The sequence below is a fragment of the Doryrhamphus excisus genome, chromosome 10 (assembly GCF_030265055.1).
Source record: "Doryrhamphus excisus isolate RoL2022-K1 chromosome 10, RoL_Dexc_1.0, whole genome shotgun sequence".
NCBI classification, from domain to species: Eukaryota; Metazoa; Chordata; class Actinopteri; order Syngnathiformes; family Syngnathidae; genus Doryrhamphus; species Doryrhamphus excisus.
The window spans coordinates 9,200,619-9,224,566 of NC_080475.1; the positions used below are offsets into that span (position 1 = coordinate 9,200,619).

Below are 23,948 nucleotides of genomic sequence, written 5' to 3' on the forward strand. Positions count from 1 at the left end.
GTGAGTTTTTAGGGGTGATTTAGAATAAGAAAAATAAACTCTGCGACCAACCGCACACGCCCACACACAGTCACCCAAACACACATGCTGACTGCAGGAAGAGCACTGTAAATGATGACCGTGCCAACGCGGGACGCATATGGGAACAGGGACTCAAACTCCGCAACCTTAACTCGGGACAAAAGACAGAAAAGTACAGTTTCAGGTTTCGCTCTATGAAAGATTACAACAGCGACGAGTGACATCAGTCCCCATCGAGCTCGAACAATCTGATGGGGGTCCGCGGGGTCACAGGGGGGGGGGGGGTTTCTTGGGACCGGTCCACATTACAAACCTGATCCGCATGAGGTTTTGAAACGGTATGACATCACCCTGCCATGTCATCAGAGAAGCCTTCAAAGGCTGAACAATACGCTGAGAGGCCAATCAAGCTAGGAATGGATCATCCTATCTTCTGGTGTTCATCTGCACACTTGGCAGATGAACACCAGTTCTTGGTAAACAGGTAACTGTAATCAGGGGGGGGGGGGGCGGGGGTGTTAAAGAGTGTGGCAAGCAAATCTGAGGGATATTTGTAGCCAAACTTTTCCAGGGGCGATGCATAAAAACATAAAACGAGCTGTCATGAGAGAAGTGCTGAAAGATTGTCTCTTTGATATTAGATGAGAGAAAAAACCCTCAGGATGTTCGCCTCCCTGCTTGGGCTCTAACGTGTGTTGGGTGAGGGCACATCGCATAAAGCACGCACGTTAGATGTCTGCTTTATGCTTTAATTTAAAGTTAGCTCGCTAGTTAGCTAGCTAGTTAGCTAGCTAATTGGCTAGCTAGAATAAACACGCACGTTAGATGTCTGCTTTATGCCTGGTTGGAAAGAAAAGGGTTACTTATGAAAGTTAGCTAGCTAAACTAGCTGCTAACTAGCTAACGTGCATGCTTATTCTAGCTAACTAGTTAGCCAGCTAGAATAATTTAGCCAGCTAGTTAGCTAGCTAGCTAGCTAAAATAAGCACACAAATTAGATGTCTGCTTTATGCCTAGGTGAAAAGAAAAGGGTTACCCTAGCCACCAGATGAAAGTTAGCTAGCTAGTTAGTTAGCTAGCTAGCTAGCTAGCTAGAATAAGCACTCACGTTAGATGTCTGCTGTATGCCTGGGTGAAAAGAAAAGGGTTACCCTAGCCACCAGATGAAAGTTAGCTAGCTAACTAGCTGGCTAATGAGCTAATGTGCATGCTTATTCTAGCTAGCTAGTTAGCCAGCTAGTTAGCTAGCTGTGTGTTAGCCAGCTAGTTAGCTAGCTAGTTAGCTAGCTAGAATAAGTTAGCCAGCTAGTTAGCTAGCTAATTAGCCAGCTAGTTAGCTAGCTAGCTAGCTAGAATAAGCACACACATTAGATGTCTGCTTTATGCCTAGGTGAAAAGAAAAGGGTTACCCTAGCCACCAGATGAAAGCTAGTTAGCTAGCTAGCTAGTTAGCTAGCTAGAACAAGCATGCACCTTAGATGTCTGCTTTATGACTCGGTGAAAAGAAAAGGGTTACCTTAGCCACCAGGTGAAAGTTAGCTAGCTAGTTAGCTAGCTAGAATAAGCACTCACGTTAGATGTCTGCTTTATGCCTGGGTGAAAAAAAGGGTTACCCTAGCAACAAGATGAAAGTTAGCTGGCTACTTAGCTAGCTTGTTAGCTAGCTTGTTAGCTAGCTCGAATAAGCACACACGTTAGATGTCTGTTTTATGCCTAGGTGAAAAGAAAAGGGTTACCCTAGCCACCAGATGAACATCAGCTAGCTAGTTAGCTAGCTAGTAGTTAGCTAGCTAGTTAGCTAGCTAGAATAAACACGCACATTAGATGTCTGCTTTATACCTGGGTGAAAAGAAAAGCGTTACCCTAGCCACCAGATGAAAGTTAGCTAGCTATTTAGCTAGCTAGCTAATTAGCATAAGCACATTAGCATATTAGAATAAGCACACACATTAGATGTCTGCTTTATGCCTAGGTGAAAAGAAAAGGTTTACCCTAGCCACCAGATAAAAGTTAGCCAGCTAGGTAGCTAGCTAGTTAGCTAGCTAGCTAGTTAGAATAAGCACACACATTAGATGTCTGCTTTATGCCTGGGTGAAAAGAAAAGGGTTACCCTAGCCACCAGATGAAAGTTAGATAGCTAGTTAGCCAGCTAGTTAGCCAGCTAGTTAGCTAGTTAGTTAGCTAGCTAGTTTAAAAAAACAAAGCACGTTAGATGTCTGCTTTATGCCTGGGTGAAAACAAAAGGGTTACTCTAGCCACCAGATGAAAGTTAGCTAGCTAATTAGCTAGCTAGTTAGTTAGCTAGTTAGCTAGCTAGAATAAGCACGCACATTAGATGTCTGCTTTATGCCTGGGTGAAAAGAAGAGGGTTACCCTAGCCACCAGGTGAAAGGTAGCTAGCTAGTTAGCTAGCTAGTAGTTAGCTAGCTAGTTAGCTAACACGAATAAGCACGCATGTTAGATGTCTGCTTTATGCCTGGGTGAAAAGAAAAGCGTTACCATAGCCACCGGGTGAAAGTTAGCTAACTAGTTAGCTAGCTGGTTAGCTAGCTAGTTAGCTAGCTAAAACAAACACACACCTTAGATGTCTGCTTTATGCCTCGGTGAAAAGAAAAGGGTTACCCTAACCACCAGATGAAAGTTAGTTAGCTCGCTATTGTTAGCTAGCTAGTTAGCTAGCACGAATAAGCACGCATGTTAGATGTCTGCTTTATGGCTAGGTGAAAAGAAGAGGGTTACCCTAGCCACCAGATGAAAGTTAGCTAGCTAGTGAGCTAGCTAGTTAGCTAGCCAGTTAGCTAGCTAGAATAAGCTAGTCCAACCACAATTGAGCAGCGATTAGGTGATTCTTTTTGGGAGCGGAAACTGCGGCTCGTACAGTAACAGACGGAGGAAACCCATGGAGTGTGTGTGTGTGTGCGTGTGCATGTGTGTGTGTGTGCGTGTGCATGCGTGTGCATGTGTGTGCGTGTGCGTGCATACGTGAAGACCACCCAGGCCGCTGAGGAAATGATTTTTTCCAGCCAGTTGAAATGAAGCAGGAATATAAAATGAGCGGGGAGGAAAATGAAAAGGGGAAAAGCAGAGCAGCAGAGGTGAAAATTGGATCCTGATTACACGACAAGAAATCATCATTGAAAAGTTCCAAAGACTCACAAGAGGACACACACGGAGTAGACCACCTCCTATAAATTCAAGTGTCATTTAGCTATTATCTTGATGGAATGATTCCTATCATGAGTGACCGGGGGTCACACTGTAAACATCATGTCTGAGACAGACAGATTTGGGGGGGGGGGTGAAGAGAATAGCAGAAACGTACCAAAAAAGAAAAAAAAGTATGTGTGTTTTTTTGTGTGACTGTCAACGGTGGGTCCTTCTTTGTCTGGTGGATGGCAGCTATCAGCCCCAACATCAGCGTCCTTGGCTCCAGACGTCTCCTTTCTCATACACAATCCTCCCTTGCTCTCTATGCCGATCCTTCACGGGTTAAATACTGTTCTTTCCTTATTTACTTCATAAGAAGTATGCCTTGCCAAAGTGCTGCAGGGAACAGGTGCCATCATGTCAAAAATCATTGATGTTTGATGTTAAAAAAAAAACATGATTATTGCCTTAGGACTGTGAATGTGAATTCGAATGGATGGACAAACTACCGACTTAATGGTAATAATGGTAATAATGGTAATAATGGTAATGGTTTTATTTCATTTGAACATGCATCAGATCACAATTGAATGCATCACATAATCAGTTCCCAGTTCCGCATGTCCAAAAGGAGTAGGAAGAAGCAAAGCTTATTAAATCCTACCCCTCCATCTGGTACTTTTACAATCAGTAACTGTTACATTTGTTCACTTCCTGCTTTCCTAATATAGTTTAAGCTTAAGTTTAAGACTCTTCATCCTTGTATTTAGCAAACATCAACCCCGCCTCTCGCCCAAAGACAGCTGGAATGTGCTATAACAAAATTTAAGTTTTTTTATTTTTTTTATTTTAATTTTAATCATTTTTATTTTTAATATTTTTTTCATTATTTTCATTATTATTTATTTATTTATTTATTTATTTTATTTTTATTTCATTTGAACATGCATCAGATTAGATCAGTAACTGTTACATTTGTTCACTTCCTGCTTTCCTAATATAATTTTTTTCCTAATAATAAGTTTTTTTTTACTTTATTTTATTAAGTTTTTTGTTTTTTTAATTATTTTTATTATTTTATTTCAATTATTTTTTCATTTTTATTTATTTTTTAATTCTTTTGAACATGCATCAGATTAGATCAGTAACTGTTACATTTGTTCACTTCCTGCTTTCCTAATATCATTTTTTTCCTAATAATAAGGTTTTTTTTTACTTTATTTTATTAAGTTTTTTGTTTTTTTAATTATTTTAATTATTTTATTTCTATTATTTTTTCATTTTAATTTATTTTTTTAATTAATTTGAACATGCATCAGATTAGATCAGTAACTGTTACATTTGTTCACTTCCTGCTTTCAAAGTTTTTTTTTTACATTATTTTATTAATTTTTTTGTTTTTTTAGTCACGTACCGAAGTACGAGATGATTTGACCATACAATGACATAATGGGTACCAATATAGTACAATATAGTCAATATAGTATACGTAGATAGAAAGAATAAAGAATATCTGCCTATAAGAAAGGACAAACAGATGATACAGGAAGTCATCTTTCGCTATTATTTCCTTTGCTTCCTCCTTCCTGTAAAGCAGACGCATTTGCCTGAGGTGTTAATTTCGCAACTCAAAGTCACTTCCGTGTGAAAGAAAAGTGATATTTGGGGGTGGGGGGTGGGGGGGGGGGTAGTGTTCTTCTTTGTGGTTTCCGAGCATCAATCTGAGAAGCTCTTAAATGTCTCTGAGGGCCAGACGGCAGATAGACACAATGACAGTTTCCTAGTTAGTGGCAACCACAGAATAATAATCGTAACATAGTGGGCTCTTATTTTGGTGGCGCACCCCGCACAGCGGTAGTGGTAGTGGAAGATTTTGACTGCGCCAAAATGACAAGATGATGGCGCGGTGACAATTTACAGAGCGCCAAAGGTGCGCTGAAAGCTTGCCAGATTCAAACTGGTCTATTCTTGGCGCAGGCAAAGCGCACCCTGAGCAGTTGTGAATGGAATTCAGTGGAATGAACAATCACAGCAACCACTATTTAATAGGATTCAGGTCAGGACTTTGACGAGGTCACTCCAAGGTCTTCATTCTGTTTTTCGTCAACAAGACCTGCTGCCGTGTTTTGGATCGTTGTTCTAAATTTTTTTATTTTAATTTTTATTATTTTTATTATTTTTATTATTATTTTTATTTTTATTATTTTTATTATTTATTTTTTTATTATTTTATTTTTATTATTTTATTTTTATTTAATTTTTTTATTTCATTTGATCATGCATCAGATTCGATCAGTAACTGTTACATTTGTTCACTTCCTGCTTTCCTAATATAATATTTTTTGAAAACATTGTTGAATAATTTTCTTCGCTTTTGTCCAACCAGTTATGGTAATACTGGGCACGGACCAGTGACATGTACCAGTGACACGGGGGCTTGGAATGCGCTCCCTTGTAACGTGAGGAGGACGAGGGGTGCCTCTGACTGAGGGAATTCAGAAATCCGACATGGCCCACATTCCATTACTTCTGCCCCTTGCCAAGCTTGGGAATCCATGGGAATGTTTGCACGTGCGAGCGCTCTCACGGAGCTGTACTTTTTCACTTTTTCACCACAGAGATGGCATTGTCTTCGGCAGTCATGCGACCCTCGTTTATCATGTTAATTGGTTCGAAACCCGACCATGATAACTGAATGTCTGCGAAGTAGGGCTTGTTATCTATAAATGAAATATTTTCATACCGAGAGCAAAATATATATTTTTTAACATTATTAAAAAAAACTCCAGACATGAAATAACATGCACACAACTTTACACTCGTAATACTTAATATTGTGGTAATAGTTGAATTCTATTTGAACATACATTCATTCACTTCCAGTATTCCATATTCCAGATATAATAAGCAAATTAAGACAAATATAACCAGTGTTTGTGTGTGTTGCAATAAGTGTGTTCTGGTTGTGTGGAGAACAGGAAGTAAGATCGGGGTTCAGAGTTGAGTTTTGGCTTGGCATGGGTTACAGTCGCCTACGTTATTGTTATGATTATTGGGATTATTTTAGTTAATTTAGCCAGTTTTATGCTTGGAAATGCTTAATTTAGACAAAAAATATGTCAAACTAAGTCCGATTCAGGAAGCAAACGGGTTTTTCGAAAATATATCAAGTAAGATCAGGGGTCAGAGTTGAGTTTTGGGTTGGCATGGGTTACAGTCGCAACAGTAGCCCATGTTATTGTTATGATTATTATGCTTATTTTAGTTAGTTTAGCCAGTTTTATGCTTGGAAATGCTTAATTTAGACAAAAAAGTATATAAAACTAAGTCCGATTCAAGCACCAAACGGGTTTTTTGAAAATATATCAAGTAAGATCAGGGGTCAGAGTTGAGTTTTGGCTTGGCATGGGTTGTAGTCGCAATGGTAGTCTATGTTATTGTTATGATTATTAGGATTATTTTAGTTAATTTAGCCAGTTTTATGCTCGGAAATGCTTAATTTAGACAAAAAAAATGTCAAACTAAGTCCTATTCAGGCCCCAAACGGGTTTTCGAAAATATATCAAGTAAGATCAGCGGTCAGAGTTGGGTTTTGGCTTGGCATGGGTTACAGTCGCAACAGTAGCCTATGTTATTGTTATGATTATTAGGATTATTTTAATTAATTTAGCCAGTTTTATGCTTGGAAATTGATGCATTGAAGGCCTTTTCCAGAAAAAGACACAAACGGCAAAGCATAACCAGAATCTTACGCTCCTGCAAATCTCTAAATTGTTTCGCTTCCTCCTGAACAAAGACCATAATTTTAACCACCGTTCACGAGAGGCAAGATTTATGTAATAGAGCTCCCACAAACCGCACACCACACATGTACCGATCAAGGTTTTCGCTATCCTGACCAAGAAATTGTTGCTTTACATTGGAGTCTATGGAAAAAATAGCACACATTGAAAATGCATTGAAAACGGTAAAACCAAATTCAAGAGTAAAACCGGTAAACACTGGTGAGGTCACAGCGCTAGTGCAAATCCACAGGTGTGTTTTCCATCTGCTGGGAATTGCCACACTGTGACGAGATTGACTCTTATCTTCGTTACACGTCAGAGAAAGAGAAAAAAAATTGATTTTTTTTTTCATGCGTGGCGCTTAGCCAAACTAAATCTCTTTAAAGTGACAGCAGTCACATGTCTTGGTCGGTATGGGGTAAGGTTTCCTCAAGTGCTGCTCGACGTTCACCTCGAGATGTTATCTGCGGATCACTGGAATATACACTGGAATATACACTGGAATATACGTACACTGGAATATACAGTATCCAGCAGATGATGCTACATCTGCGAGGGCAACATTAGAGGAGGGAGCCAGAAGCAGATTTGGATCCTGGATCCGGTGTCCTCCTGTTTCTGCCATTCAGCCAAATGAAGTCATAATAGAGGCCTACACCAACACTCATCAGATTTCACTCAAAGGGGAGCCCCTGGGAATCTGTGTCAAGTGTCAGAGAAGCCTTTCAGGATGTTTGGATAAATGGTGAGATGTTAAAACTTTCCTTGTGGGAGCAGTTTGTTAAAGGGATTTAAATTTGACTTGAATATGTCATATAAAGACCATATTTGCCGACAGAGAACATACTACCGCCTTATTTCTAAAATCACAAATAGTTAAACTTGCTGATATAGTTCATCTTCAAACAGCTAAAATAATACATAAGGCTAAAAATAACCAATTCCTTAAAATCATCCAACCTCGTACTTCGGTATGAGGTACATTATAAAAAAACCAAAAAAAACCAAAAAAAAAACCTTAAACTGTATTATAGAAAGCAGGAAGTGAACAAATGTAACAGTTACTGATTGTAAAAGTACCAGATGGAGGGGTAGGATTTAATAAGCTTTGCTTCTTCCTACTCCTTTTGGACATGTGGAACTGGGAACTGATTATGGGATGCACTCAATTGGAATCTGATCTATACCAAAATAAAAATAAAAAATAAAATAAAAAAATAATAATAATAAAAAAATTATAATAAAAATTAAAAAAAAACAAATAAAAGCTTAAACTATATTGGGAAAAAAATCATTAAAAAACTAATAATATAAAGTAAAAAAAAAAAAGAAATTATATTAGGAAAGCAGGAAGTGAACAAATGTAAGAGTAACTGTAGTTACTGATCTAATCTGATGCATGTTCAAATAAAATATTTGTTTTAATAATAAAAAAACAACATAAACTATATTTAGGAAAGCAGGAAGTGAACAAATGTAACAGTTACTGATTGTAAAAGTACCAGATGGAGGGGTAGGATTTAATAAGCTTTGCTTCTTCCTACTCCTTTTGGACATGTGGAACTGGGAACTGATCCATACCAAAATTAAAAAAATAATAATAATAATAATAAAAAATAATAATAATAATAAAATAAAATAATAATAATAATAATAAAAACAAAACAAAAAAAACTTGATTGTAAAAGTACCAGATGTACCAGAACTGGGAACTGATTATATGATGCACTCAATTGTAATCTGATCCATACCAAAATAAAAATTAAAAAATAATAATAAAAAAACAAAAACAACAAAAAACTTAAATTATATTAGGAAAGCAGGAAGTGAACAAATGTAACAGTTACTGATTGTAAAAGTACCAGATGGAGGGGTAGGATTTAATAAGCTTTGCTTCTTCCTACTCCTTTTGGACATGTGGAACTGGGAACTGATTATGGGATGCACTCAATTATAATCAGATCCATACCAATATAATAAAAAAATAATAATAATAAAAATTAAAAACAAAAAAAAACTTTAAATATATTGGGAAAGCAGGAGGTGAACAAATGTAACAGTTACTGATTGTAAAAGTACCAGATGTACCAGAACTGGGAACTGATTATTTGATGCATCTGATCCATACCAAAATAAAAATTAAAAAAAATAATAATAACAATTAAAAAAAATACAAATAAAAAATCTTAAATTATATTAGGAAAGCAGGAAGTGAACAAATGTAACAGTTACTGATTGTAAAAGTACCAGATGGAGGGGTAGGATTTAATAAGCTTTGCTTCTTCCTACTCCTTTTGGACATGTGGAACTGGGAACTGATTATGGGATGCACTCAATTGGAATCTGATGCATGTTCAAATGAAATTAAACCATTACCATTACCATTACCATTACCATTACCATTACCATTAATGAACTATGAAGGCTACATTAGCCCCAAAGCTATGTCCGACCCACAACAGCTGCCTGTCAGCCTCGTCCACATGTTGGAGACACTTGCAGGAGCATGTTGTGTAGCTCACAGTGTTCCAACACTTCCTCTTCCATTACTGAAGTGCTTGACCTTTCACCCCTCTCCCCTCCGTTTCATGACAGGGTGTGTGTGTGTGGGAGGACGAGCAGCGGCCGTAAAAAGGCGTATGCGCCTCTTCGTTGTGTGTGTGCGTGCAGTATATGCGCCGTCGATGAAGACGTCCCACAGGGGCACGAGTGTTTCCAATGACATGACCTCAGACTAAACAGCGGCTTTCTCCGCCGAGACATCCGCCTCTCACACCGGAACCACAACCAGCGGAAAAGATCTCCTCTTTCTGCTTTGTTATCTTCTTATCTTTCTCGTCCTTCCTCTCTCCATTTCCTCTCGTCTTTTGTAGCCCCGTGGTCCCCACGGGGGCCGACTCATCCAGGTGAAAGGCTTCCTTGCACTCTTGCTCTTTGTGGCCCCCGTGAATGAGACACAGCGGAGAATAAAAAGAGGGGCAGATAAAGAGATTTCCTTCTGACACAAAAGGGCCCAGCGACCCCTCCCAGGAAGTAGAGAAAAGCGGGAACAAGAAAAGCCATCTTTAGACGGCAAAGACGCCATTGTGGTGTCCTTTTTCCTGATTCTTTGTGAGTGACAGCGCGTGTACAACATGTGCGTGCAAAGTCTTGTTTAACCACAAGAGAAACTCGCCAAAAAAATAGTCGGACGGTTTAAAAAGCGTAAAAAGCAAACACACACATCGAAGTAATCTCGTTGACTCCTAGCTGCATTGTGGGAGATAAAAAGGTCCTCTTTCATCGTAGCTTCCACTCCTGTCAAGGAACTAAGCGGAGGGGATCAGACTCGACCGACAACATCGCTATATCCGACACACTTTCATTATTTTTTACTTTCATGACGGATAAGCTAACTTAAATCTTGCTGCCATTATTGGCTGTTTGATGAATTGAACAAGGGGGGTGGGGACATCAACTGCGGGACCCCCGGGGGCCATGGTTCTTTGTCAATGCATTCCGTGTGACTCATGTAGAAATATCCTTCCCAAGGGCAACATTTCAGGGAGTCAAATTCCTGAATCCAGTCATTCATTTTGTACCGCTTATGCTCAGAAGAGTCGCGGGGGGATGCTGGAGCCTATCCCAGCTGTCTTCGGGCAAAAGGTGGGGTTGATGTTTGCTAAATATAAGGATGAAGAGTCTATATTGATATATCTATATTGACACTTACTATGGTACCCATTATGGCATTGGATGCTCATATCACCTCGTACTTTGGTACGTGACAAAAATAAGAAATTCAAAAAAATTAAAAAAAACTAAAAAATTTTTTTTACAAAAATTTAGAACATAAATTTATAAATTAATGAATAAAATAAATTTTGCTAAATACAAGGATGAAGAGTCTTGAACCAGTCATGATGTGCTATATATATCACTATATTGACACTTACTATGGTACCCATTATGGCATTGGATGCTCATATCACCTCGTATGTGACAAAAAAATAAAAAATACAAAAAAATTACAAAAAATACAAAAAAAACATAAAAAAAATTAAAAGCTTAAATTATATTCGGAAAAAAATATAAAATAAATTAATAAAATAAAGTAAAAAAAATACTTAAATGATATTAGGAAAGCAGGAAGTGAACAAATGTAACAGTAACTGTAGTTACTGATCTAATCTGATGCATGTTCAAATAAAATAAAATAAAAATTAAAATAAAAAATAAATAAAAAACTTAAATTATATTAGGAAAGCAGGAAGTGAACAAATGTAACAGTTACTGATTGTAAAAATACCAGATGGAGGGGTAGGATTTAATAAGCTTTGCTTCTTCCTACTACTTTTGGACATGTGGAACTGGGAACTGATTATGGGATGCACAATAAAACCATTACCATTACCATTACCATTACACCCTGGACTGGTGGCCAGCCAATCACAGGGCATGTATATAGACAAACAACCATTCACACTCACATTCATACCTATGGACGATTTGGAGTCGGCGTGCAAACTCCACAAAGACATTGTCGAGGGTGGAATCGAACTTTGGTTTCCTAGCTGTGTGGCCTGTGCGCTAAATTATTAAATTCTTTCTAAAAATGTAATAAATCAATATAATATTTATTACTTTACTTCAATTTCTGTTTGGTTTCACGTGCAGGGAACTAATTTGGAGGTTTGCTCAAGGGCACAGGCAGAACGGAGACGTCCAAATTTTTGTCTGAAGGTTTTTTTTTATGTTCAGATTTTTTATGATTAGTGCAGCCTGAGGTTGCTCGCAGCCACAAGGAGGCATCACATAGACCACAATGTCTTTGTTTGCCATCTCTTAACTTGCATACACGATTCCCTGGGGAATCGCAAGTTTTACGCTTGAACGTACCAATATTTAATATTACAGGCAATCTTTCTCTTCATCTTACGACCGATCAGCTTTATGAATCTGACAAATGAAACAAACACCTGCCGGCTGATCCCATCGGAGTATTATTCACCCATCAGGGTGGTCTGTCATGCACCCTGCAAAAAGGCCCCCGATTGGAGCGCTGGCATACGGGTCCCTATTCATACCCACGCAGAGAAACGTCTTTGATCACATACCTCGGTGGTTCTGTTGACGACAAAAAGTATCAAGTAGACGATGTGACATCATGCTCTTGACATGTCAACCATGCAGTGATGGGGAAAGGAGAGTGATGGAAGATAAAGGGACAGAAACAACCCCCGGGGGGGGGGGGGGGGGGGGGGGGGGGGGATTGTACCTCTACATCTCCAGGTTTCTATAACCCCTTTAAGACAAAAAAAGCTTGCCATGGGTAGCTAATAAATCACTTCATAAAATATGCTTTCATTCTCGTCTACACAGGCATGCACTTGCACACAATATTTTTTTTAGTTATTTTTAATATTTACTATTTTCTATGAATGCTGAATATACAGTAAAAACTAGCTTAACGTCATAAAACTAGAATTATAACACAACAAAAATCAGTTTGAGAGTCAACCAACAGTAACTTTCGGTTCCAGTTGACATTTTGTTCATTAGCTAACAGGATGCTAACAAAAACAGACATTTGCTGATAAAAAATATGATTACGATTACAGATGGACTCACAATATATTAATAACACGACAAGACATGCGACATACACCAGGAAAAATGGTTCTTGGGGCTTAGTTTAGCTCGCTAAATTGCTAATATCTTTGTTGCTAACGTTAGCCGTGACCGCACTTGCTAAGCTTGAGCTGCTTGGATGGTAAGTAAGCTCTTTCTTACAAAAAAGGACGTAACTTACTTACTATTTTCCATTAATGCTGAATGCATGAATCGATATAAATTAAAAACTAGCTTAGCGTCATAAAACTAGAATTATAACACAACAAAAATCAGTTTGAGGGTCAACCCACAGTAACTTTCGGTTCCAGTTGACATTTTGTTCATTAGCTAACAGGATGCTAACAAAGATGGACATTTGTTGATAAAAATTTAAAAAATAATTAAGATTACAGATGGACTCATGTACGATATATTAATAACACGACAAGACATACGACATACACCGGGACAAAATGGTTCTTGGGGATTAGTTTAGCTCGCTAAATTGCTAATGCTAATGTTAGCCGTGACCGCACTTGCTAAGCTTGAGCTGCTTCGATGGTAAGTAAGCTCTTTCTTACAAAAAAGGGACGTAACTTTACTTTTATCATTTTTTTTTTGTACGAGCTTTTTTGAAATGCTAATTTTACAAATGTCTTCTCCTTTAAGACGAAAATGAATTCTGAATGCATGAATCGATATACAGTAAAAACTAGCTTAGCGTCATAAAACTAGAATTATAACACAACAAAAATCTGTTTGAGAGTCAAACAACATAATTCACGGGCAAAGTAACTTTAGGTTCCAGTTGACATTTTGTTCATTAGCTAATAGGATGCTAACAAAGATGGACATTTGCTGATAAAAAAAATTAAGATTACAGATGGACTCATGTACGATATATTAATAACATGACAAGACATGCGCCATACACCAGGACAAAATGGTTCTTGGGGCTTAGTTTAGTTCGCTAAATTGCTAATGCTAATGTTAGCCGTGACCGCACTTGCTAAGCTTGAGCTGCTTCGGTGGTAAGCAAGCTCTTTCTTACAAAAAATAGACGTAATTTTACTTTTATCATTTGTGTTGTCCGAGCTTTTTTGAAATGCTAATTTTACAAATGTCTTCTCCTTTAAGACGAAAATGAATTCTGAATACATGAATCGATATACAGTAAAAACTAGCTTAGCGTCATAAAACCAGAATTATAACACGACAAAAATCTGTTTGAGAGTCAACCAACATAATTCACGGGGCAAGGTAACTTTCGGTTCCAGTTGACATTTTGTTCATTAGCTAATAGGATGCTAACAAAGATGGACATTTGCTGATAAAAAAAAATAAGATTACAGATGGACTAATGTACGATATATTAATAAAACGACAAGACATGCGCCATACAACAGGAAAAATGGTTCTTGGGGCTTAGTTTAGCTCGCTAAATTGCTAATGCTAATGTTAGCCGTGACCGCACTTGCTAAGCTTGAGCTGCTTCGATGGTAAGTAAGCTCTTTCTTACAAAAAAAGGGACGTAACTTTACTTTTATCATTTTTTTTTGTACAAGCTTTTTTGAAATGCTAATTTTACAAATGTCTTCTCCTTTAAGACGAAAATGAATTCTGACTGCATGAATCGATTTGGTTCCAGTTTACATTTTGTTCATTAGCTAGTATGATGCTAACAAAGATGGACATTTGCTGATAAAAAAATGATTAAGATTACAGATATGCGATATATTAATAACACGACAAGACATGCGCCATATACCGGGACAAAATGGTTCTTGGGGCTTAGTTTAGCTCGCTAAATTGCTAATGCTAATGTTAGCCGTGACCGCACTTGCTAAGCTTGAGCTGCTTCGATGGTGAGTAAGCTCTTTCTTACAAAAAAGGCACGTAACTTTACTTTTATCATTTTTTTTTGGACGAGCTTTTTTGAAATGCTAATTTTACAAATGTCTTCTCCTTTAAGACGAAAAAGCCTGCTATGGGTAGCTAATAAATCACTTCATAAAGTCGTCAAATATGCTTTCATTCCCCGTCTACACAATATTTACAAAAAAATGAAAAATATTTACAATTTTTCCATGAATGATGTGGTGAAAATTCAATTAGCATCTGCAGGCTCAGTGGAAAAATAATGAAATTATGAAAAAAAAAAACAAGTGAGACTGCAAAATCTTGACGCTTTCTCTTTGACTTTTGCGGCCGTTTATCTGCACGTTCCGGCACCAGCCGACACAATGCACATGTGGTAGTCATCAATCATAATTATCATGGTTTAAAAAAGCCACAGCTGTTATTTGATTTTAAAAACAAGCCATAGCGCAGCGCCTTCCAACGATACGTCAAGTTGTCAGCAAAGGCCTTGGCCTGCAGAGGAGAAATGTCTCCGTGTCTCTCCCCGGCTTCGACAGCGAGCCGCTTGGAGAGCAGAGCCGCCGTCAACCTTTCCCCATGACTCACCGTTGCGTCTTTATCTTAAAAACATTTCCCCCACATCGCCGCTTGTTTATTCTGCTCTCAGAGCTCGGACGTTTGTTTATGGCTTCTTTAATCAGGAGCAGACAATAGAGAGTTGTCTACATCTATTGCTGAATCCCTAAAGGCTTTTTTCAACCATTGAGCAAATACTTTTAGAATCAGACGTCGGGATGAAGGTTTGTTCTTATTTGATGTCATGCGGTTTTGATGATGTCACATGTTACTGCTGCATTCGGAATGTTATCACCGTTTACTTTGTCCAGTCACCGACAGGAAAAAAAAAAACACACCAGATAACAAACATATCACGACGGTTACGTCACTTGAGGTTTCCTGTCAATACAACGTGTGGCGTTCTTAGAAACGATGGCGATTCCGTAGGAATGGTGAACTTAGCCATGATCTGTTTGGAACTCTGTATCGTGTACATCGGTTCGCAGTCTTACGCTTCTTTTTATTGGCCCTTTGCCGCCTTTACGGCACACAACACCCGCGACTGTCAATATGCATTTGAAGTCGGAGTTGTCTATGCAAACGTGTACGACGCCGCTCCAGAGACGATATAAAAACAATTCAGAGCTCATTTTTAAAATACGAACGGAACGCAGCAATGGTAATGTCATTAGCCAAAATGGAGGACTCATGGGAAACAGGTAGTTTTTCCACAAACAGAAACTGAAGGCACCCCCCCAATATAGGTGTCCTTCACTGACACTTGGAACCTCTCTCGGCTCCGTTCTGCACTTCGACCTCCCGGGTGCATAAGGAATATATTAAATGTCAGTTGAGCTATAAAAAGGCTGCTTAAATTTACAAAGCCAACATCCCAGCAAATGGAGATGCAGAATGTTGCAAGCTGGTCACGTGGCAACGATGCATTCATTTTCTATCGCTTATTCTCACGAGGGTCGTGGGGGTGCTGGAGCCTATCCCAGCTGTCTTTGGGATTTGCTGGAGCCTATCCCAGCTACCTTCGGGGTTTGCTGGAGCCTATCCCAGCTGCCTTCGGGGTTTGCTGGAGCCTATCCCAGCTGCCTTCGGGGTTTGCTGGAGCCTATACCAGCTGTCTTCGGGTTGCTGGAACCTATCCCAGCCGTCTTTGGGGTTTGCTGGAGCCTATCCCAGCTGTCTTTGGGGTTGCTGGAGCCTATCCCAGCTGTCTTTGGGGTTTGCTGGAGCCTATCCCAGCTGTATTTGGGGTTTGCTGGAACCTATCCCAGCTGTATTCGGGTTTTGCTGGAGCCTATCCCAGCTGTCTTTGGGGCTGCTGGAGCCTATACCAGCTATCTTCGGGTTGCTGGAGCCTATCCCAGCTGTCTTTGGGGTTGCTGGAGCCTACCCCAGCTGTCTTTGGGGTTGCTGGAACCTATCCCAGCTGTCTTTGGGGTTGCTGGAACCTATCCCAGCTGTCTTCGGGGTTGCTGGAACCTATCCCAGCTGTCTTCGGGGTTGCTGGAACCTATCCCAGCTGTCTTTGTGGTTGCTGGAGCCTATTCCAGCTGTCTTCGGGGTTGCTGGAACCTATCCCAGCTGTCTTTGGGGTTTGCTGGAACCTATCCCAGCTGTCTTTGGGGTTTGCTGGAAACTATCCCAGCTGTCTTTGGGGGTTGCTGGAAACTATCCCAGCTGTCTTTGGGGGTTGCTGGAGCCTATCCCGGCTGTCTTTGAGGTTGCTGGAGTCTATCCCAGCTGTCTTTGGGGTTGCTGGAGCCTATCCCAGCTGTTTGGGGTTGCTGGAACCTATCCCAGCGATCTTTGAAGGTTGCTGGAACCTATCCCAGCTGTCTTCGGGGTTTGCTGGAACCTATCCAAGCTGTCTTCGGGGTTGCTGGAGCCTATCCAGCTGTCTTTGGGGTTTGCTGAAGCCTATCCCAGCTGTCTTCAGGCGAGAGATGAGGTACACCCTGAACTGGTGGCCAGCCAATCACAGGGCACATATAGACAAACAACCATTCACACTCACATTCATACCGATGGACAATTTGGAGTCGCTAATTAACCTAGCATATTTTTGGAATGTGGGAGGAAACTGGAGTACCCGGAGAACATGCAAACTCCACAGGGTGGACTTGAACTCGGGTCTCGTAGCTGTGAGGCCAGCACGCTAACCACTCAGTCCACCGTGCAGCCACAGTGTGCAACATATGACACAATATAAAACCCAATAGCATAAAAACCGGAAAGCGGGAAACCTCTGTTGCAGTGCCTCTAAGAGGCGCACCACCTCAGATCTAGTCTAGTCCGATTCTGTCAGGGCAAGTTCCAAACTGCGGCAAGGTGTACTGACCCCCTCCAGTCCAACAAGAGGGTCGAGGGTGGGGGTATTCAAACATGCTAGGAATACTAATGAACTAAATGCTCCAGTGTAAAAATAAGTCATTCCTACTGAGGACCGCAGCTGGGTCAACATTCACCTCCAATAAACTCTCTTCAGTTAGAGTGTGTAGTTAGAGTGTGTAGTTCGAGTGTGTCAAAGGATCAGAGAAATTCAGTGTGTCTACATAACAGCGATGGGGGGGGGGGGCAAGAAAAAGTGGAGGGGGTCTCCCAATGTGCCGTGGGGAGATACGCATGTATGAAAGGAAACGGAGGGGTCAGATCTGAGGAAAATTAGAGTGATACATGGAAAAGAGAAAGGAGGAAATTACAGCTGCCCTGCAATGATTCACCGTGTGAGTCAATCTCCTCCTCTAACCTTTTCAACCTCTCTTTGCATCTCCTACTCCCTACACCGAATGATTGATCAACACATGAAATATGCTTTCAAAACCGTTGGAATTTATATTGCCTGAAAATCTTCAAAGACTAGAAAAATCACAGATTGATACTTTGTTTCTGTTGTTTCTCCCCGTCCTCGTTTCAGGGATCTGAGCATGAATAACATCAGTGAGATCCAGCCCAGAGCCTTCCACGGACTGCACCTGCTAACAGAACTGTGAGTATGGAATCCTTCCACTCATGTTCGGTTAATAACTTTCAATAGTCACAACTCATACGTGACAAGGAAGTCGTAGCCCGAGTGGCTGCCATGTCTGATTGATGACTGCGGCCTGCCTTCTTATCTCTTTTGCTGAGAAACTGCCTGAAGCAAAAAAAACGTAAGGAAGCCTGGAATGACGGCTCCGCAAAAAAAATCCAATCCCTTGTCTGTCTTGTAAGCAACCCCCCCCCCCCCCCCCCCACCCGCCCGCGACACACACAAATGCTAACAGCTACACAAGAAATGTATTTAACCTATTCCAACCACGGCCTCCATCTGGGCATGCCCACTCCATTGTTATTAGTCACACTCCGGAGGACTTCCAGACAACTGCCGAACCCCACTTTTTAATTTTTGATAATAAATGAAAAAAAAATTTGGAGAGCTACTTCATAAGTGGTAAGGCGCTTTAGGCTGGAAAACCTTGACAATCTTGATACAACATCGGTACTATAAATTTGGGCAATACATTTTTTTTGTGTTAAAATTTTTTTTTTACTAGTTAAGGTGGAAAATGCTATCAGGAACTGCAGCGTCTAATTTGCTTGCATGCCTGTATGCACACTCTATAATGCTACACAGACCACCGCTTGCTACTTCCTAAGTGGTAAGGCGCTATAGGCTGGAAAAACCTTGACAATCTTGATACAACATCGGTACTAAAAATTTGGGCAATAAATTTTTTTTGTGTTAAAAATTTTTTTTTTTACTAGTTAAGGTGGAAAATGCTATCAGTAACTCCAGCGTCTAATTTGCTTGCATGCCTGTATGCGCACTCTATAATGCTACACAGACCACCGCTTGCTACTTCCTAAGTGGTAAGGCGCTATAGGCTGGAAAACCTTGACAATCTTGATACAACATCGGTACTATAAATTTGGGCAATAAATTTTTTTTGTGTTAAAAAAATTTTTTTTACTAGTTAAGGTGGAAAATGCTATCAGTAACTCCAGCGTCTAATTTGCTTGCATGCCTGTATGCGCACTCTATAATGCTACACAGACCTCCGCTTACTTCCATGCATGCATCTTCTGTGCCGCTTATCCTCATTAGGGTCACTAGGGTATGCTGGAGTCTATCCCAGCTGACTTTGGCCGAAACGCAGCGCACATATATAGCCAAATAATAAATAATCACACTCACGTTCCACTTGGACACCGTGCGGCCACAACCGTTTACTTACACATAATAACCACAGTTAGGAGCTGCTGCATACGTTGTCAATATTTTTACACACAAATTAGTTGAAAACCAAAACACAAACCTGCACAGGACGGGTGAGAAAGAGCTAGCAAAAAAGAGAGAGAGAGATTGTTTGATGTGCGTCCGCGGTATTTGCTAGTAGCGTTAGCAAAGGACAGGACCAGGCATGCTGAGACTGGTAAACTGATTAATTGTTTCATGTTCGGTTATACTGACTGTAACAAAAAACGAGGAATCACAGTATAATGCATTTAATTACATACTTTAGCCTAGCAAGTACTACAAATTGATAATTGTCTAATCCACAAATTTTACGTGCGCAAATACACGTCTTTTTTCTGTGTGTTGTAAATATAGCTAAAGAACAGGCAATAGCGGGGCAAGGGTCCTTGGGGCCTCAAAGCAAGAAATTGATGGTCCCCCCTGTGGCCGACAAACAAACAAACCTTGCGACTAGCGTTGATTAACGCAGACAGTGCTGAACGCCGTGCGGGGGACCCCCAAAGGGGGTTTCATCATAAATGCCCATTGTTGTCGTTTCTGTGCAGTACATGTATTAGCACTCGGGGCACCTGGTCTCTCAGGGCCCCCTAAAATCCGGGGCCCCAGGCAAATGGTTGGTTTACTTGTTAGCATGCCCCGCCTCTGAGAACAGATAAAAAAGACAGCTTTTTTTGGCAGGAAGCACAAATCAAAGGAAATACAACTGGGTTATTGTGTGTAGCTGCTCTATAGGAGTCCACAACTCAATACAAAAGGCTGAAAAATGAGCATAATAGGCTCCCTTCAATAGCATCCAGTGATACTGTAGACTACTCTCGAATGTTGGTTATCTGCTATGACAACAGGAAAGTTTGTAGATAATAATGTCGGCCATCTTGCTACGCCAGGTGCTCAGCTATCAAGATCAGTTTCTTCTTTCTGTGTGACCGTTGCCAATTAATCTATTTGTTATCCCGTAAACTTCACACTGAAAGCTTTCAACATGTTCATTTTCGCGCAATAATTTCAGAGGTCAACGCCAGGCTAAGTGGTTGACCCCTTAGGTCGGACCTCCAAACAGCGAGGAGATCACATTTCCGTTGATGGATTAAGGGTGTGAAAGGTCTTGCTCGGTTGCGCACTTGTCAGTGCAGACACGACAACCGCAATCATCCAGATGGTCATCTTAATTTAAATTATTAATAATAATGACATTTCATTTCATTCCAAAATATTTCATGCTAGCTTTCCTTGTACTTGTGTTGTACTAGTCATTCTTGTTTACTTAGTTTAGCATTACCGTAAAGGTGGTCTTATGTTTAGTGCTGTGAAGAAATGCAAAAAAAAAGGAGATTAATTCATTATTTATATCTGTAATTAATTGATCTAATTAATCTACTATTCAATGTCACCTAAAAATTGCAGACAAAGGCACTCACCTTGGGGTATTTTCATTTAAAGTCATTACATTAGCGGCACATCAAAATATCGATATACAGTAAAAACTAGCTTAGCGTCATAAAACTCGAATAATAACACGACAAAAATCTGTTTGAGAGTCAACCAACATAATTCACGGGCAAAGTAACTTTCGGTTCCAGTTGCCATTTTGTTCATTAGCTAATAGGATGCTAACAAAGATGGCCATTTGCTGATTAAAAAATGATTACAGATGACTCATGTACAATATATTAATAACACGACAAAACATGCGACATACACCAGGACAAAATGGTTCTTGGGGCTTAGTTTAGCTCACTAAATTGCTAATGTCTTTGGTGCTAATGTTAGCCGTGACTGCTTGGATGGTAAGTAAGCTCTTTCTTACAAAAAAAGGACGTAACTTTACATTTATCAATGTCCCCTTGAGACTTCTTGGTGTGACTAAATATAACTGTAATTAATTAATCGCAATTAATCAATTATTTTTTTTACACTAGTACTAGTTTCCCCGTATATTACAATGTCAGCGGTCTTTTTTGAGACTTTATTTATACATCTTCATGGAGTGAAATATTCTGTGGTGGAGTTTTTAATCTTGGCAGCTCGAGCCAAGAAAAAAAAAACCCAAACCATCCTGAAATTAAATTAAAAGAAAAAAAAAAAAAACCAGCTGGGGCAAACGCTTTGACAAGAGCAAGACACATTTCATTAGAATGACTTTGATTCGGAGCAACTATGAAAGACAAAGTGTGGAACATTCAGCCATATGTATAATCATTTATACACATACACAAAAATAAACAGACTGATGTCATGGAAACTCCGTCTCCGCAGAGCCAGGGGTGTATTGTTCACATCAATCAAGACCACCAGAACATCTTTTCAGTAGCTGCCATAACTTTTGATGAAATCATCATCGTTTGACAAATACGGTCTGCAATGAATGCGGGGCTTTGGCCCCAGTTTTTTGTCTGGCTGAGATAATTACACATCATACCAACAATGGCCGAATGTTTTCTAAAGCTCTAAATGATTCGTTCATATCCATCACTGGGAGGATGATTTTTAGATTCTTAGTGTTACCTCTATCTTTATTCATGTAGTACATTTGCAACTGATTGTTTATTTAAGCGAAAAACGCTTGATGGTCTTTGTAGGCTAAGATGATTAGATCTATTTTATGGGATCTCGGCAGGACCTTTCAAAACAGTAAAGAGTTCCCACTAGGGATAAACCGGATACTCATTATAACCGAGTATCCGTTACAAATAATGCGTTTTTGTTGATTACGATTATGAAATAAGTACAGTTGTCAATTACCCGTATCCGTAAGGTTCGCATACTGTTCTGTAGTTGTTAGAAATAAAGTTGATTGAAAATAAAAACTCATTGGGTAATGTAAACACTCTTCACACTCTGTGATTGGCCAGTCCGAAGTGGATCCCCAACCCAGTTTATAACGAGTACCTGGTTCATTCCTACTAAAAACTAACAGTGAACATAGCAACTTCTGATCAATTCATGTTCATTTCAGGCTTAAAATAATTTAGACATGCCTATTTCCGACTAACCACGCCCACTTTTTGAGAAAATTACACCCACTTCCTGTTTATGCCCCATCCATTCCGAGTCGAGTTATGGATACAGATCATTTTGATGGGTGAACACATACAGATAGTCGTACACTGCGGTCATACCGAGTTTACCCTTTAACGTTTTTCATCATTTCCAAAAATTCTACGTCGGCATAATTCGGTGCACCAATATATTCACCAATGACCAGCTAATTAATGACATCAACGATCATCTTCCAGTGTTCACAATTCCCAACCATCATTATGAAAAAACAATGATGGAGGCTACAAAGACTGTCCGAAGACTACAGTCAGAGGACAGAGTCTATGCTTTCTACATACAGTAAACCTCGGATATATCGGACTCGGATATATCGGAAATTCGCTCACAAGAACCAATTTTTCTGTAATGCATTTCCAATAAAAATTCATTGCATATATCGGATTTTTTATAACGGATTTCGCCTATTTCGGACAAAATCTCCAGTCCCGTTCCAATGCATTTCCATGAAATTTCCCTCGCATATATCGGATGGCCGCATCGTGGCGCTCCGATTCGCCGAATCGTGACAGGCCGCTATACGACGTCATTTGCAGCGTTTGCAGCGTTGCCTGCGCGTCCAGGTACATTGGAAACATAGTCAAGGAAGTGCCTTTTTATAACGGATAAAATCCGATTCACGCATATACCGGATATAAATCCGATATATGCGTAAAACGGACATTTTCCGATATACGCGTATAACGGATTTCGCTTATATCGGACAAAACCAGTGGGAACAATTGAATCCGATATATCCGAGGTTTACTGTACTTATATCAAACTTTATGATAAGAAATGTCGGAGAAGCAAACATGGATGACAAAAGGACTTAACAATGCTTGCAAGAACAAGAACACACAATACAGGAAATTAGTTGAAAAGTTCAACAACAACAACTGGAAGAAGGAATTCCAATATTAAGGACAAAGAAGGAAAGGAATGAATCAATAGAAAGGAATCCTAATGTAACATTGTAAAAGTACCAGATGGAGGGGTAGGATTTAATAAACTTTGCTTCTTCCTACTCCTTTTGGATACGTGGAACTGTAATTATGCGATGTATTCCGTTGTAACCCGATGCATGTTCAAATAAAATTAAATCACGACCATGTCAAGTCTGACATTTTTACTGCAGTTCTAGAGGCATGCATGGAAAAGATGGTTTTGCAATTTGGTATTTGGTATTTGGTACTTTGTGAGCGTTTTTTAATGGGTGTGAGAATTTTCAGGTTCCTGCGAGAGGCTGTGTGGTTGAGCAGTACAGACGCATAAGCTTGTCTGTTAGCATCTGGGTGATAGTGGCCAGAGCGCTTTGGAAAGTCGGTATCGGACTCGTATTTGCACTAAGCTAGCTGCTTAACATACGGCTGTCAGACAGAAGATCGAGAACGCGAGGACGAGGACGCCAATGTGTACGTAGCATGTAACATGTGGGTGTGTGTTTAACAAAAGTGGGTGGTCTCGAGCTGTGAAGACCAAAAATCTGCCTGTTTAAACCGCGCTTCCGGCAGCTTCTGACCTTGAGAGTTACATTGCTGGACTCGATGCTATTTATTTGGACATCTTATACACACTCACAAATGACCATTAGGTGCCGCGTTTGATAAACAAGCCTGATTGGATTGCTTGTACGAACGTGTGTGTGTGGCTTTCTCGCTTTCTGTCCTCCCGGGCTCAAGGCTCCTTAGAACGAG

The 23,948-nt window shown here is 39.9% G+C and overlaps 2 protein-coding genes across 10 annotated transcripts in view; one reads left to right on the forward strand and one right to left on the reverse strand.

Moving 5' to 3' along the window:
* LOC131136654 (transcription factor PU.1-like) overlaps positions 1-23,948 on the reverse strand; it is a 66,413-nt gene that overhangs the window by 20,160 nt on the left and 22,305 nt on the right. For 4 of the 6 annotated variants that reach the window (XM_058083788.1, XM_058083790.1, XM_058083784.1 and 1 more), the window contains exon 1: positions 1,538-1,696. The exons of 1 other annotated variant lie outside the window; for it this stretch is intronic. The gene's annotated coding sequence lies outside the window, so the exon portion shown is untranslated. Of the gene's footprint in view, positions 1-1,129; positions 1,200-1,537; positions 1,697-23,948 lie in introns of those variants that run through there. One more of the 6 variants, XM_058083787.1, reaches the window with a different exon arrangement.
* Positions 1-23,948, forward strand: part of LOC131136629 (leucine-rich repeat-containing G-protein coupled receptor 6-like) — a 47,942-nt gene that overhangs the window by 2,342 nt on the left and 21,652 nt on the right. Inside the window, exons 1-2 of one of the 4 annotated variants that reach the window (XM_058083718.1) lie at positions 12,431-12,705; positions 17,893-17,964. In XM_058083718.1, coding sequence (XP_057939701.1) covers positions 17,903-17,964 — 62 coding nt within the window. In that variant the 5' untranslated portion in view covers positions 12,431-12,705; positions 17,893-17,902. Of the gene's footprint in view, positions 1-12,430; positions 12,706-12,766; positions 13,806-14,351; positions 14,411-17,892; positions 17,965-23,948 lie in introns of those variants that run through there. The other 3 variants (XM_058083720.1, XM_058083717.1, XM_058083716.1) reach the window with 3 other exon arrangements.